This window comes from Anopheles cruzii, chromosome X, assembly GCF_943734635.1.
Source record: "Anopheles cruzii chromosome X, idAnoCruzAS_RS32_06, whole genome shotgun sequence".
Lineage (NCBI taxonomy): Eukaryota > Metazoa > Arthropoda > Insecta > Diptera > Culicidae > Anopheles > Anopheles cruzii.
This window is the reverse complement of record NC_069143.1, coordinates 9142613-9158919: the sequence shown is the minus strand read 5'-3', so window position 1 is coordinate 9158919 and position 16307 is coordinate 9142613. Positions and strand designations below refer to the sequence as shown.

Sequence of the window (16307 nt, the reverse complement as noted above, 5' to 3'; positions counted from 1 at the left end):
GACGGGGTTTCCTGCTTCGGCGTATCGGACATCGGGCGAGCGTGCGTCTTCTTGGGACTCCGTGGGCTAGGCGCACCGGTCTGCGAAAATATGATGAAGATGGCACATTGTGGGCAACCGCGGTGGTGCTGGTCGGGTTGCGGAAGCAACGGAACGGAGGTGGCAGTCGGTGTACAGTCGGTGGAATCGCCTTTAGCGGTCACCGATGGCATCATCGATGGTTGCTGCTAATACGGCGGAAGTCCACCGGTGTTCGGCTTGTAAACGGTTCGCCGATTGTGATATGTTGGCATTTATACCAAACTTCTAACCTCGTTGCGTGCTTCTTGTGTGTGTGTGTGTGTGTGTGTGTGTGTGTGTGTGTGTGTGCCTTCCAATGTTCAAATGTCCGAACCAATTCACGACAAGCAACTGCAAGACGAGCGGCGAATGAGGGCGCATTAAAATTTTGAGAATATCTGAGGCCGCGCCATAGAATACCTGAGGACTAATCTCCTTGGGGTAGGTACTGTTGTTGACCAGTTGTATCTACTCTTCTTTCAGGGACTCCGTATTGAAATGAGTCTAAGGATTATTCCAGCTCGGTGTAGATGGGCGAGCTTGTCTACAGCAAGTCACTACGCCAACTGCGGGTAGGGATCTGAGCTGATATTGGCCCCTCCGCTCCTGACGCTGAGCAAAACTCGATTGGTGTCGATTCTCTATACTACTATGCTCTATGTCTAAGTTCTTATATAGGTTCTGCCGAACAGTCGTTGGAGTGGGCCTGACCCTACTAACACTGACTACATTCTGGTGGTTATGGAAACACGTCCGATGGCAAAATCCATCTCAGCTGCCTATCGTGACGGTGTTACTTAAAATCCCTATACTCGAGTAATAGTAATAGTAACAGGGCATAGTAATTGTCACGCCAAGGAGTTGTGGATCCCGTATTTCCAGTTATTAGAAAAGTTTTAGAAAAAGGAGAACAGCTTTGCTTAGCTGAGGATGACTTTGTGCCTGTTTTTGTCACGCTCTCCTTTCATTTGTATAACTTTGTCTCGTTCGTTTGTTGCTTCTTATTCCATATTTTATGTTTTTGGCGTTCTTACCGACAGTTGTCGATGATGGGCTTTGTTGGGATGTTTCCTTGTAGCCATAGCCAAACGGCCAGTAGCTGATTTGTATGCTTCGCTTTAGTTTGTTTCAAAACACTTTCGAGTGTTTTACGTTCCGCATTCGCGCTTCTTCGGCCCGGCGAGTGTATGGTTTTGCTGCTGATTCCGTTTGTTGTTTTCTTTTCTTACTTTCGTTTTCGTTTTCATGTTTAGCCTTACAGCTGTCGCCTTTCGCGGTTCGGTGTGCCACCCGGTGCTCGCTCGCCCGATTTCCCTTTCATTGTCAACGAGCCGAAGCCGAACAGCGCTTTTCCTTTTGTTCCTGCTTTCTCGGCTTTCCAGCCGCGCGCGCGTTTTTTGGACGATTTTGAGCGGCGCGCGTCTTTGCTCGGGTGGACACCACACACACGTGGGGGCCTTAGTGAAGCGATTATAATTTTTGCGGCAGGCCGCCCGCCCGGCCCGGTCGACACTTCTCGCCGTTAGCTAATAAAACTCCCTGGTAGTAGAGACGTCTCCAAACGGCCACATTCATCTTTTAGCCGCACCGTTTGGCGTCACGATTCGATGCCCGCGAGAGTGTTGGCCCGCTGGCGCGCGCTGAAGCTGGTTGGCTCTTTTGGGGCACTCAATTTACTAATAAAACCGCGCCGAGGAAAAGTGTCACACATGACCAGTCTCGTCCGCGTCGTCGTCATTGTCGTTGTCTTGCGCCGTAAACCCGTTCCGATGCAGGCACGCACCGCTGCACATATTTGTTCCGGTTTCTTCCCCTCGGCGACTCGGTTACGAGCTCGACTACGACGGCTTCGAAGGGGCGCGCTGTAACGTCGTAAGCCGAAAATCGAACCATACTAAGCCCACGGCCCGCTGCCGACATGCATATTCAGAGCACCGCTCGAACAGCTACGATTTTTTGACAAGAGAAGTTGACAGGATACCGGTCCTGTCGGCACGGAACTCCGCGGCTCTCCGGGAGCGATCGGGAGGCTCGGCAGCTCACAGCGAACAATGACGCACTGACCAAGCGGACTTCGGCAGAGGTTTTCGGTTTTCTTTGGAATCCTTGACTCGTATCCATTCGTACAATGGAGCCCAGCCCATTGCAATTTTTGTTACTTTATCATAATAGAAACTTCCGGATCATCAAATATTTCATAGAGTTCTCTATTGTATCTGATTCTCCAAAATTCTCCATCCCCATCACTGGGCCCAGTGTTTCTGCTGAGGATCTTTCCCTCGAAAGCATTTAATCTGCTTTCTTGAGACTGAGTTAGGACCTAGTTCTCCGATCCATAGCACAAGATAGGGCGGCTTATTGTCTTATGTAATCTTACCGAGTACCTTGGTAACGAGATATACGAAGCTTCTGACATTCTCCAAGTTGTACTCGGCAATTGTGTTATTTTGCCTTTTGGGGCGCTGTCTGCAGGACTGTGTCATAATCTTTGTTTAATCCTTGCTTCCTGAACTGTGGGGAAGGTAGTTAGCCTGCCGCCCAATCTAGTTCTAGGTGTGCCTACCATACAGAAATTGCGTTATGTTGGCGAAGGTCGACGGCAGTTGTTTACATCTTTGGCTACACCAATTTAATTGCTTCAGCTGCCTCGAACATCTATACTCAGACTGGATGGCGTAGTGTGCGATTGAAGACGACTGACTCCTCCTGTCAATTTGGTCAACACCAGTTGACACGCTCCGGCTCCGCTGTCTGGCCTAGGTCCGGCCTAGTGAAGCACCGTATCGACTAGAGTCCCAATTCCCGGCAACCGTACTCCGCACCGCACAAATAAACACCGCAGAAGCACCGCGTAGCCGCAAGTCTTCCAAAACAAACCCCCGGGCCCGAAGCAGGCCACCGCAAACGTTGCCGTTCGCCCCTCACATTCTACCGCGCCCTGCTCTGCAGTTAGTGTGGTGTAACCGCTCCGGTGGTTGTCAAACGAGGTAATGTGTCGGGGCGACCCGCTCCGACATACCAGCGCTGCGCTGCGCTGCTGGCTGGCCTACCTAGCTTGCACCAGATGCAAAGACGGCCAGCCATCGATATCATCGAACTGGACGAACTGGGCGAGTTGAGTAATATACCGTTTTGCGCACCGACACACGATGGGCGGTGCGTGTGCGCACGGCACGCTCTGGCTGTTGTTGTTGTTGTTGTTGTTGCGTCGAATCGAGCCAAATGGCCATATGATAACGTTGCCCGACAGCAGCAGCAGGAGCAGCAACGGGGGTAGTTGGGGGGGGGCCGCACGCCGAAAAGGGGCATCGAACGTAAGGGGTGGGGTCTGGGACGCCCGACCCGATACCGTGCGAACAAAAATCCGATCAGGCGGTTTGGGCGGCCGCCGGTATATTTTGAGCACTCGTCTCGGATAATGCAAACAAGACGGGCCGAAGTGACGGGTGCTTGGCGCAATCGGTCAAATTAGCTGCAACTGCCATTCACCGCGGCACCCTCAAATCAAGTGGCGTAGAGGTGTTAGAGCTGAAGTAGGTGCCGCGGTCCAAGTAGTGGATGAGAGAAATTAGCTTCGCTTCACGGCGTGTCACAATTAGTGACACTACGCGACCTGAGCCGAACCGAGAGTCGCACGCACATTACACCCCAAAACCCCCGAGCTCGGCCTCTCGATCGATCGTTCGCTCTATTTCTTGCGTCCAGAAAAGTAACCAGAGAACATAGGCGCTCTCCGACTATGCCTAGCCTAGTCTCGGTGCTTCTAGTATCAGGGCATAGGCACCAGAAGGCCTTACGTGCGTACGAAATGTACACCAAAAAAGTTGCTCGTCTGTGTCGACACAGTCGGCTGGCAGTCGCAGGCGCGAAATGCGATACCGAATGCGATTTGTTTGGCTTCGGCCAGGAGATGTCGCCAGCTAAATTTCTCAGTACCCTCAGCAGAAGAAGAAGAAGCAGCTAGCAGCATCAGAAGAAGCATCGGTCCGGTTCTGACTACAGTTCTGCGCTGTGTACTTCCCGTCTGTTTAGCCATGTTAAACAGAACCAGACCAAACGCAAGGGTACCCCATCGTAGACGATCGGTCCAATTTGGTTGTTGTTGCGGCGGTTGCTGGTGCAACTGCTCGAACTTCGCGCCGGTTCGAACAGCTCATTCTCCGGGGTTTATGGGCGCCGTGCGTTTATGGCTTGCGCGCGCTTGCGCAACCCACGTTTCGTGACGAGCCGGAGATCCATCGTTTAACATTCTCCGCATGCTGTCGATTTCCAAACTGCGCGAACTCTCTGGCGCACCATTTTGACCGCCACATTTTGCCCGCGCCATGCCCAGAATTCGAAAACATGGCGGACCCGGACCGTGATCACGTTTCGGTGATCACGGAGCAGCAAGGGGAACTTTCTCCTACGTGGCCTGGGGACTGCCTGGCGGGGACGGGGTCAGTGCAAGTGGATCGCACGACCAACGCCGCCCTCGCCGCCGCCGCCCCCCCCGGTCGCGTCAACGATCGGACACATCGGTGCGTTTACTATTTGGTCCAGAAATGCAGCAATGCAATGCAAAGAGCCTTCTGCTTCGGGGTCAGTGGGGCACTCGGCTTCCCCGCGCGCGCGCGCCGCGTGATATAATTTCGTTCGTACAGAATTTCGGTCAAGTGGCGCTGGAATCGTAATCCGATTCCGCGAGCGGCAATTCTGCGGCGCGTTTGGGACGATTACTGCGCGCACACGACGGATAACATGCACGCACGGTTACGCATTCCGTTTTGTGTGTCTTTTCTCTTTGCCCCTTTATCAGGTGTTTTCAGGCTACTTTTGAGGTCAGGTAATGAACTACTCCCAGCTGATCCGACCGCACACACAACCGGCAATGGTACAGTATCACCATCTGTTACGGAGTGGTGCAAACGATTGTATGCAGTCACCATCCGAAGGGATCTCACTAGCGGGATCAAATGGTCCAAGTGTAGAAGACTTAAGACCAGAGCGTTACGTAGCCTAATGATATCTGGTCTATTCTTCAAAATTCCACGCTTTATATAGCACGTTTTCCTTAAGATGCAAGCTGCACCCATGCTGTGGTTTCTGGCTTGTTTGTTCAGGATTCTTAAGACCCCTCAGTCGATCGCGTTCTATGCCTTGGGCTTAACGTTCTTAGAGTTCGTAGCTTATCTTTATTGCTTGTGACGCTATAGGTTGGAGATCGTCCCGTTCCGCCTGACCATCACTGAAGGATTTTACCCAATCTCTCGATCTCGTCCGTCTCGCTAGACATGTCAGACGACTGTAGAGCTTCTTGTTAGACCTCATGCGCCACCGGTGTCGGACACACGTAGCAAATGACACATGAAGCTTGTTGTTTTCCGATTCGGTTGGTGGCGATAACTAACGCTAGCGTTACAACCTAACCATAGTGAAGACACGAATCCTAAGTCTTGCTATGTTCCACCATCCTGGGGTCTGGAACCTTAGGAAGAAGAAGCCCTTAGGAGTAGCGCTAGCCCCTTTCGGAAAGGAGTCCCATGGGGCTTTCGAGCGTGGCCCATTTGCTGCTGCCCAAACGCAACCTGACCCAGCCAAAACAAGACGCCCCAGTATTGGGGCTACAGTTATTTTATTTTTGTTTTTTTTCGCACCACCGTCGACGACGCAACCTTGTGCACGCGGTCGGGTGCGATGCCGAGTGATGTAAACACACGCAGGCACGCAGGCAAAGTGACCAGTGCAGCGCAGTGTATAAGTAGCAGCAGCGAGCATGATTACGAGCCCGCGCTCCAGTTTGTAGCAATTAGTGACTCTGGGTAGTGGCCACGGCAGATAAAGACAACCAGATGGTGCCAGCCAGCCAGCGGAGAGTGCAATTGCACTGGGCGCGCGTGCAGCACAGCACAACACAAATGTGGTGCGTAGCGCATTATTTCTCGTGCGTAACATCACGAGCCAGCATTTTGGAATGCCCCACACACAGTTTATTACCGGCAACGGGCGTTGCATCACCCGCACCGCGCGCTAACTGTAACGGCTCTCGCGGCACACGCACCATGTTCGGTGTTGCCGCACGTGTGTGTGTGTGTTTTCAATTTCTGTTTCATTTCGTGCACCTCGTGAAACCCGTGCGTGTTGTGAAGCGTGCGCATGCATGCCTTTTTTGGTATCGACGAGCTTTGCAAGCTTTGCTCACCGGCGGCAGTTTCCGCTATCGGCCACCAGGTGACGCATCGGTACGCCTGGCTATACTGTCGGGTTCGGTACTTCGCGCCGGTCAGCGAACTGTCAGAGCGTAGCAGGCGCGGTGACGTAACGGCGTTCGCGCCGTCACACGTCCGGTGTGGCGGGGAACAATGATCCGATAGCCGCGTTTGCGCCTGCAACATCGATCCGTCCGTCGGCACGAAACGAACCGCGTGTGTAAATATACGGACCGACGGTGTGTTTGTTGTCAAACGGTTAGCGCGAAACGTCGAACGCGAACCGCGAGATCAGACCGCGCAAGAGTTCGTCAGTTCTTCGCAACACGCCACCGCGTATGCAAGGGTGCGTTAAAAGCCACTGACCAGAGTGTATGTGTGTGTGTGTGTGTGTATAAATATCACGTTATGTGGACCAGTTTGTGTCACTAAACACTCGGCGCGCACGTCATTAGTGCATTGCAGGTAATTGTATCTATATCTATCCTTGCAGCGCGCTCCTATGTAACTAGAGGCTCGCGGTGCGTTGCCGAACAGAGAGAGGCCACCACCCGCGCCCCCGCGGGAGGCCGTTTCTGTCCGGGGTTTGCTGCTTGTTTTCTGCTGCGTTTTTGGTTGGTTCGTGTGCAACCTTGAAACGCACGGACGGAAGCGCCATGCGAACGGCCCATCACCAGCTGCAGCGAGATCTAGCGAGAACGTTCAACGATCCTTTCTAGTAACTGCCGCATTTGTTTCAGCTTTGTCAGCCGCAAGCGTAAACCAAACTCGAACCGTGTGACATAACCTGCATGTTTTGCATGCTGCAAATTCCGACCCGAACACCGACGGATCTTAATCTTTTCATGCTTTTAGAAGCGAGCGACTGAGAGTCGCGACCATTTAGAGGAGAGCTGCTGCAGTCAGCTGCTGTACCAAGCGCCGGCTCGACGGGGACCCGATCACCGAGCGTCATGCGGCGGCTACACGGCACGGCGCGCTCTGGCTGCTAAGACTTGCTTTTGGCCGTGGTCGCCGTTGTCGCGTTGTTTTTATTGTTGTTGACATACTCACGCATAAACGTGTACGCACACACACACACACATACACAAGAAGCTGCGTGTAAGCGGCAAGCGGTGTCTGCCTTCGTGACGCGTAGCGAATCCGACGGGTTCTAAATCATACCTACGGCGCCCCCCAAAAAATGTTTCCGATTGCTCCCGGTTTTCGATGGCCCCGGACCGGGACATGGCCCAACCGCCACACGACACAGCGACAGTGACCATTTAGAAGACGCCCGGCTGGGCGCAATAAAAAGTGCCCGCTACTCGCGCAGTGCCGTCATCGTCGAAACATTTTTCGGTGGCGTTATTTTGGGGTTTTCTTTCTCAAGTGGTGGCCCTGCAGGGCATCCAGAAACATCCAGTGCCGAGCGATCCCCGTCCCCTTCGGTACACCGCGGTGTAACACCAGAAAACACCGGGCGGGAGAAAGATTGTGTCATGCGAATCACTGCTCCAGTCGCCATGTCGCTTAGGTCATGCCAAATTTTTATTATTTTCTTGGGTTTTCTCCCCCATTCTCTCTCGGTCTCAGCGTAACGCAAATTTCCTCTGTATTGTTTGGTCACAGTGCATTTTAATGCATTAAAATGAAAAACCTCTACGCTATTAAAAGTATGTGGCATCGTCTTTTGCCGTCCGATATGGCCAAAGTCACCGCAATGCTACAGCCGTCGGTGGCCTAAAGCCGTCTCCCAGCGAGTCGCCTCCTAGGTCTCATGCGATCCTGTGACAAATTTTCGGTTATAATACAACCTCTAGCGCAGTACCAGAGCCGTCGACAATGTGCACAGCGCTTATAATGTATGTGAACGAGCGAAAGTTAGAGAACCTGTCCGTATACACAGCGCCAAAATTGAATCGGGGAAATCGAAATGTTATAAACCCCATGTAATTTGATTGTCAAATGAAACATTATTTGATTCGCTGGGCCAAATTATTAAATATTATGGCCATTGTTAACCATTGGATTTCTACTTTCCATATTGTTTGGCCTTTTGGCTTGCGGACGGTAGACCTTTTCCCCGCGAAGCAGCGTTGCTATAAGCGTTGTCGCGTATGTTTTGGCGCGATCTTCTCTGGAGGCGAAGATCGGCCGTCTAGAAGAGTTCCGTCGGAGGGGTGCAAACGTGTGGTGGGAGAAGTCAGCATTATCAGAAGGGATCTCAGTTAGCGAATTTTACAAGGTTAAGAAAATGTTGAAACTGAGGGCATGCTGAGGGAAAAAATTTATTCACGGAAAAATCACGCCTCATAAAGTACTTTTCTTTAAAACTCGTCTATCCTTGTTCCTTTCTAGCATTTTCGTGGTCTTTTCGCTGGTTTTTATGAACCGATTATTCGACTGCTGGTTATGACCCTTTGCAGGATCTTTCTCGTGTTTACATGATCTTTGTACATATACCAATAATTGCTTGTCGCTATCACACAGATATGGAAGCTGTGCAATAATAAATACTAATTTTCATCTGGAGTTTAGCCGTTCGATGATGCTTGCATGTATTCTTAAAGTAAACGCACGCCGAACGAACGCAGGATCGCAAGCGCTGCGCAGAAGGCGGTGCGAAACCGAGCTGACACAACAAGTGGAGAGCAGCCCGTTCGGAATGCCATTGCGGGCCGTGCACAGCCCCTGGGCCCCGCCGAAAATGGACCCAGAGGTAGTGGACAGTCACATCGCGAGTTGTTCACACAGCACCCACCTGCGAAGTGGCCGGATGTACCGACGAGCCACTGCGACCGATTTCATGCGCAGAGATTCTGTTTGGTTTTGCTTAAAATTAGAGAAGGAATGCGATTTTGGTTTTTTTCAGCCAAGTTATGTGAATTATTGTCAGAGTTATAGAGAGATTCTGTTACCCTGCGTCCACACTTACAGTAAATGGAGAAAAATGTATGTAGGCCCAGCAAAATTCACTCATTTTTGTTGGACATCCGTGAGCTACTTTGAGTTGCCGTTGAGTTCCTCTTGCTTATCGGTTATTTGTACCGATTCGGGTTGAGAGGCCATATTTTTCAATTTGACAGTTGGTACGGGCAACTTTTTTCGATGTCCAAATTTTTGGACAGCATTTCGAGAGCGGATCAGATTATGACAAAGATGGCAATAGAAAGAGAAGGAAATCATCATTTGTTTTTATTTGGAAACGTAGTTTGGTGTCAACTGTTGTTTACGTTGATTGCAAGTTTGTGAATTTGAGAAATAAGTGCAAATTGTCCTCGGGAAAGGTATGTGCGAAATGCGGAAAATAATTTGAAGAACAATTTGGTGAACAAGAAAAAGTCGTTGTTCATGTTATCCGCAGATAAGAATGGCGAACCATAACAGAATTGTTGAGGAACCACTGCCCAGCTACAGCTACCAATGGAAACGGTACGCCAAAAATCTGTTGCGGTCATTCGGGTGAAATTCCGGAACCTTATTCCATCGTTCAGCTGGTCGATTAAATGTAATCCGTGGTGTGAAGCCTCCGCGAAGAGCTCTCGCGTCCAACAACGTCGTGATACACGCTCAGCATCCAAATACTGAGCGTATGCAACAAGCACAGACGCACCAACTAAACATAGTTTTCGCGATTTAGATTTGTTTTTATTATTTTTAAAAGACATTTTAAAAGACATTTTAATATTCGAAGAAGCCTATTCGCTGCAAAACTGCAATTGGCAAAAGAATGAAATGGTGAACTGCCAAATTAAAAACATAAACAAACGAACTGTCATTTCACTCACTGGAGCTCACAGATTTGACGTCTAGAAATTGCTAGTGTGACAGCAAAAAGTTGGCCCAACTTGCTGTAAGTGTGGACGCAGGGTTATAAAGAGGTATTCATGAAAGTAGAGGTGCGTGTAAACGAACGTCAAATTCGCTGTCAGTTGTCATTCACTGATACTGGAGCTGAGTAATGTCAAAAATTTTCACTCAATGTCGTATGTACCACAGATTTAATGAAACAGTAAAGAAAAGAAATAAAGGTTTCATTCTTGCTTGGTGTCTGGTGGATATTATCGTGATCGCGTGACATTCGTGCATTATTAGTGAATCCGCGAAAAGTAAATCAAACTGGCTGCAATAATAAGCCACGCAATGCCCGACACAGTCGATGGCCCTGAGGTTCCCAAATCGAAGCGCCCTTCAGGTAGAGTACTCTTACTCAGAAAACTTCTCTTGGGAGCGCCTTTGGCGATGAGCCTTCCAAAACTTATTGAGTGTTTCCTTATTTTCCTGTAGATTCGGCCTTCAAGCAGCAGCGTTTGCCAGCATGGCAGCCCGTTCTAACCGCTGGTACTGTTCTACCCGCCTTTTTCATAATTGGCATTGTTTTCATACCGATCGGTGCACTGCTGTTGATTTCGTCTAACTCGGTAAGCCGGGAGGTTTTGCTCTGCTTTGATATATCATGTTTTTCTCTTAATTATTTCACTCGTTCGCAGATAAATGAGTTTGTGTACGATTACACACATTGCATGCCGGATATAGGCAATCAAACATGCGCCGAGATTATCAGTCAGAGCCCAGGCACAACCTGCGAATGTACGGTGCGGTTCGAGTTACCGAAGGACTTTATAGGTAGGGTGTACATGTACTATGGGCTGACCAACTATTTTCAAAACCACCGCCGCTACGTGAAATCGCGCGATGATGACCAGCTGCTAGGTCGTTTGTCATCGGTACCGTCAAGTGACTGTGCACCATTCGCATACGCTGACGATGAAGATCAAATACCGATTGCGCCGTGTGGTGCGATTGCTAATTCATTATTTAGCGACAAGTTCGAGTTGTATTCGCTGAAGCTCGGGCGCAAGGTGCCTCTTTTGCAAACGGAAATTGCATGGCCATCTGATCGGCACATTAAGTTCCGCAATCCGGAGGGTGATTTAAAGGAGGCTCTGCGAGGTTTTAGACGCCCGAAAGCTTGGTCACTCGAACTGTGGGAGCTGGATGAAACCAACAAGGAAAACAACGGTTTTCAGAACGAGGATCTAATTGTATGGATGCGTACCGCTGCGCTACCGACCTTCCGGAAGCTTCACCGTCGCATTGATCATTCGCAAGAGCTCTTTGAGGAGGGCCTGAACAAGGGCAACTATTCGCTTCGCGTCATGTACTGTGAGTGCCAAGTTGAGGTTTTGATGGTCATGCAACAGAATTGATCACCGTTTGTTCATATTTCTAGCTTATTCGGTCATTGAATTTGAAGGAACCAAAAAATTCATCCTTTCAACCACATCACTGTTGGGTGGTAAAAACCCGTTCCTCGGATTCGCCTACATAGTCGTTGGTAGTGCGTGCTTGCTGCTTGGAATAGTTCTACTCATCATTCACCTTAAGTGCAGTAAAACGTAAGGGTCGAGCTTCCTGGATCTCTTTCCAGCTGGCAGCATAGATTGAAGATCGAATAAGCTCAAATTAATTTGACACGTATATTTTATTGTTCATACAGAAACGGTGGTATCAGCAGCGTGCATCAACGGTCGTCATCGCGCCCGTAGGAATTACTGTGCCTTAGCAGCTAGTTCAACTTGCTGCCCTTGCTGAGTACGATCCATTTGAATTAAAATATTTCCTATTATACTCTTGCTTTTTTGTTTCATTGTGAAAATTTGGTTTAAAGTCAAATTGATCAATGTCGATTTTAATGGAAACGATTAATTGCAAACTAGTTGTACTTGAATTGAAATGAATTTGAATGGATTGACTGATGCAATCTTGAATTGATATGAATCGAAATCCATTTGTGAAATTGTAAACTTCGCATCCTAAGCGAATATTGAGTTTTGTTGTTATGAGGGGATTTTAGAAGTGATAAGTAAATGCTTAAGGTTGTTCGTGATACATCAAACAGAAATAAGTATTATCGATTGAGTACAATTGAGAGTTGATCGATTGACCTAACAATGCAGTTGAATTGACAAAAATTGTTACAAATGAGTAATGTGATGACATTAACAAAGAGATAACTTCGAACGTGAGGTAGTGCGCTGTAAAACCATGTATTAGAAACTCTGCTCCCAGAAGCCTTAGATGCGCATCGTGGAAAGACCAGAGTTGGCTGGTTCGACGATCAAACGGACAAACGGACGGAACAAACAAATATTTTACTTTCAAAAAGCAATTATAGATAGACGCAGGGCGCGGTCCAGCGTACGGGCTTGCAAGTATTGAGAGTTCAGAAGAAAACGAAACGCTTGTGGGAACAACAAAGGTTACGTGAACTTAAAGAAAAATGAATGATCATTTATCTGCGCAGCGTCAGCTTCAACACGGACAGTGCATCAACTTTAGTGCAAAAATTCAAGCTGGTGCTCTGTCGGTTCGGCGTTCCTTAGCTCGGTAGTATGGCTCTGTCTGTTCTATAATAATGATATATCAAGAAAAATAAATACTTTAGACGTAACTTATAGTTTTGAATAATCGATCCGAAATTTGGCTCGTGAGAATGTTGATTTGCTATCTGCTAGAGAATGTTGATTTTGTTAGCAGAGTAACATGTAACATGTGATGTAACATAAGCATTAATTTCGGATTTCAGTTAACTAATAATGTTTCGTTATGTACCGTCTTTTCCGGCCGTATATTTATTAAAAAAAACTTCAATCTACGCGAAACCATTGGGACTGACCGTCACGACTCTGCCAGCAGTGTTGGTTTACATTGGTCGAAAAGCTAAGCTGTAAGGATTTTTGGAATGCCCCTACTTTATGTGCCAAAACAAAGTACTCTGAGTGAATACGAGCGATGGGAAAGCTTTGGCCAATTTTCCGATCAGAGAGCCATTCTATTGTTGGGGCAAATGTATGCTGACGGTCCATTGGCCTAGTCGGGTGAACATAGAACGGGCGATAGTCCACCCGAAACGTCAATGGCACATATGATGTTTTATTATTGTTTTGCCTCGCTCATTCGTACACATGAAATGTTGCATGGGACACTGCTGTCACCGGTGGCGAACAGCAGTTTGGACAGCAAACGTCTCTATCGCCCCCAGAACAGGTCTGCAGCAGTTAGGTGATCGCGAACGTAAAAAGGACCTCCGGCACACAGTTCTCACGTTACAGCGGGCGCAGTGGATCTGTGCCCCGCCGGTCCGATCCAGCCTGTAGAACGGAGCTGAGTGTTTAGTGGGGTGTCGTTTCTCCTTTCCTTCATTGGACTGGGTCGTTGTTCGCGAACAAGAAGTGAGGATGTTCCGTAGGATAGCAGCAAATCTGCAGATGTGAATACATAAACCGGTCACCGGTTTGCTGCATTACGAGCCTACAGCACTCGCCGTGTGTGGGTCAGCCAAAACGAGTGGGTTGGACGAAAGGCGGTAATCACCAGAGAAGACAGGAAAATGGAACCGAGCTGCTTACACAGAACACCCGCCAAGCGTGAGTAAAACCGCATAAAAAGCATTTGCGCCAACTGTTTGAAAAATTCTTCAATGTTAATCTTTTTTGGATTGTTTTCGTGTTTTGTTCCATGTTGATAGTAAAAGACAACCAATGCCAAACAAACGAAGAAAATGTGCCTGTTGTTCCATTGCACATTATATAACAAAAAAGAGAAACAGAAATACCGGTCGGCAACTGTCAACGCTGTAGAGCAGCTGTAGCGCTGGCCGCAATGTTTCGAGACCTGTATTGCGGCTCTACCGGTACGAATGGCTTTGCCGAATGATCTGGACAAGCAACGCTTAACTTTGTTAACGTTAACCCTGAAGAATGTTACACCCAATCAACCAGTGACGAGCAAGTAACGGTGATAGTTTTATCATTTGGCATAATGCTCACTGTATACCGAATAAATCGGTTGAACATCTAAGCCACAACGGCTCAGGATAGGTTGCTCCCGGCAAACGGATCGCTTATACGCGGCATTATAATTTCTCCCGACGACAAATGGATGGTTCCCGGCTGTGGGTAGAACGCAGCGCACCTTGAACTGTCTCGGTGCTCGCCGTCATGTTGCCTTCGCGTCACATCATTCTCCTGACTGGCCCGTTGGCGGATGTCTCGGATGTACATTCCGCTCACGCAGCGTGTCCTTCACTCGTGCTCTTGCATATCGCGATACTTGTTCTTTCCCCCGGCCCAACCTGGTTGGTCGCATTGTTGGTGACGGTACTGTGGAAACGGTTCACGGATGCGCACACATGCTTCGCACCGTTACCGATCACGGAACACTAATTGCGCATACCTCCACCGTACGACGGCAGGTTCGGCAGACGCTACGACATTGAACTTGGTGTAACGAATCGCCATAGTTGGTCTGCTATGTCCCTTGACGTTGAGCAATTATGATGCAGAAGCGTCCCGTGTTTTTACTACACCGTTTAATTACACCACCCAGGGTGTTGATTGTGTAGGGCCTTCGAATACGGATCGGATACGTGGCGAAGCCGCAGAATCGCTGAGTACGTCAAAGGATAAGGACACCACAGAAAAAAACAGAAGCGATAGGTAATTGTAGAAGTGAAAAGAAAAACATTAGACGATACCACACAATGCACAATCATATCCCTCCACTAATCGATCGCTTCAATCGCTTCGTTGATGTTCCGCTGGCTAATTGTTCACTAATGAATTGGCCAGTGGCCAGTGGTCCGCTAATGATCCGCGTTCTGATGAGCGTCGGGCGGGGCGGGCCTGAATCCTTAATCCCATGACAGAAGGTGCGTCGTACCTCGACCCTCGTGGAGGTGCGACGGACAAGACCTCCCGCGGGAATCATAGCCGGAGTTCTATCCAGACGCTCGTGACCGTTACCGATTCGACGTAGGTCCATCATTAGCGTCAGAGGAGTGATCGAAAAAAAGGTGAAGCTAAGAAAGCACTGTCTGTTTTATGTTAATTTGCAACCATCGACACATTGACGCGGAACTGGAGTCGGATTAAGGGGGGGGGGGGGCAGATTAGTCAAAAACAAGTTTTTTTTTTCTGGCTCATGTGCTTTGACTTTGAGATTGGTCCTGGTTCACGTTTCGTTTTGCCCCTAGGGCCCTAGATTGAAATCTAATCGCTGCAAAATTTCGGTTTATGGTCCTTCGGTCTAATAGACTGGCGTGGACATGAATTCCGCCGACTACCCGGACGATCGAATGCGAAAAGCAACAGCGCATTTGATTGTAAATCGCACTGACGTCAACGGGTCTGCTTAGCTGACGTCGTTTTGGATTTGCCCTGATAGTGGCGCAAATTCGAATGGGCGGAAGAATCCTAAACCCCACAGCGCAGTTCAGCGCATAGTACGAATGACCAGATGGAAGTTAGTATACGTGGGTGGGATGAAAACTTTCGGCGCAAACGACAATACAAGACATTTTGTGTGCATATTACAATTTGCTTTCTCTATCTACTCTCCCAGCAACTCTGTACACTTCGTCCAACGATGCTCGCACCTCTCCAACCCATCCTCCTGGCTCTCGCGAAATGGTGGTTCACGAACTTTTCATCCTACCCACGTTAGTTGGCCGTTGGCATTGGCAAGCGTGTACCGTGGACGCTACCGGTTCTCACAACACGATCCATTGATTTGCGTCATTTCGAGAATTTCGGGGGATTTCTGTGGGTTCGTTTGTTTGACGAGATCGTGTGGTTTACTATCGGTGCCGATATCGGTTCGAAACCGACTTCCGGCACACTGTTAGACTCTCGCATTTGCTTGGACTTGACTGGGAACTCCTGGGGACTGGACACTTTTTTGGTGGAAAACCGTACCGCGTCAGCTCAAATCGTTTTCTCTGATGGACAACCGGGTAGGCAGTTGGTCAACGGGATCAACACAGGGGGACAGGACGATGGGATTCTCAGTTAGCACACCGTTCCTTCTTTGTCTTGCTAGTGATGGAGTTGTGCCTGCCGTTGGATGATCAGTTATTTTGTGATAGGACTTCTAGTGGTTCTATCCTTTTTTCGTTCTCTTTCCATTTCCATACCTCGTTCTTGCCCTCTCTCTACCCTTTCTTTAAACGTTCAGTTATTTTTTTGCGACTTCTAATCCAATACGCCCTTCAGTCTGGCTGGTGTCCATTACGCG

At 48.9% G+C, this 16307-nt stretch overlaps 1 protein-coding gene across 1 annotated transcript; it reads left to right on the top strand.

The window, feature by feature from the left end:
- Positions 1-10223: 10223 nt before the first annotated feature.
- On the top strand, positions 10224-12532 carry LOC128273392 (cell cycle control protein 50A). Its single transcript, XM_053011342.1, has 5 exons — positions 10224-10425; positions 10518-10651; positions 10721-11396; positions 11464-11629; positions 11731-12532. Exons 1-5 carry the CDS (start codon positions 10374-10376, stop codon positions 11777-11779), a joined length of 1077 nt encoding a protein of 358 aa, XP_052867302.1. The 5' UTR covers positions 10224-10373; the 3' UTR covers positions 11780-12532.
- Positions 12533-16307: the final 3775 nt, after the last annotated feature.

Coding starts and splice junctions, on each gene's coding strand:
- LOC128273392 (XM_053011342.1), top strand. CDS start 10,374: ATGCCCGACACAGTCGATGGCCCTGAGGTTCCCAAATCGAAGCGCCCT. Junction 10,426..10,517: donor CAAATCGAAGCGCCCTTCAG/GTAGAGTACTCT, acceptor ATTTTCCTGTAG/ATTCGGCCTTCAAGCAGCAG. Junction 11,630..11,730: donor CACCTTAAGTGCAGTAAAAC/GTAAGGGTCGAG, acceptor TTGTTCATACAG/AAACGGTGGTATCAGCAGCG.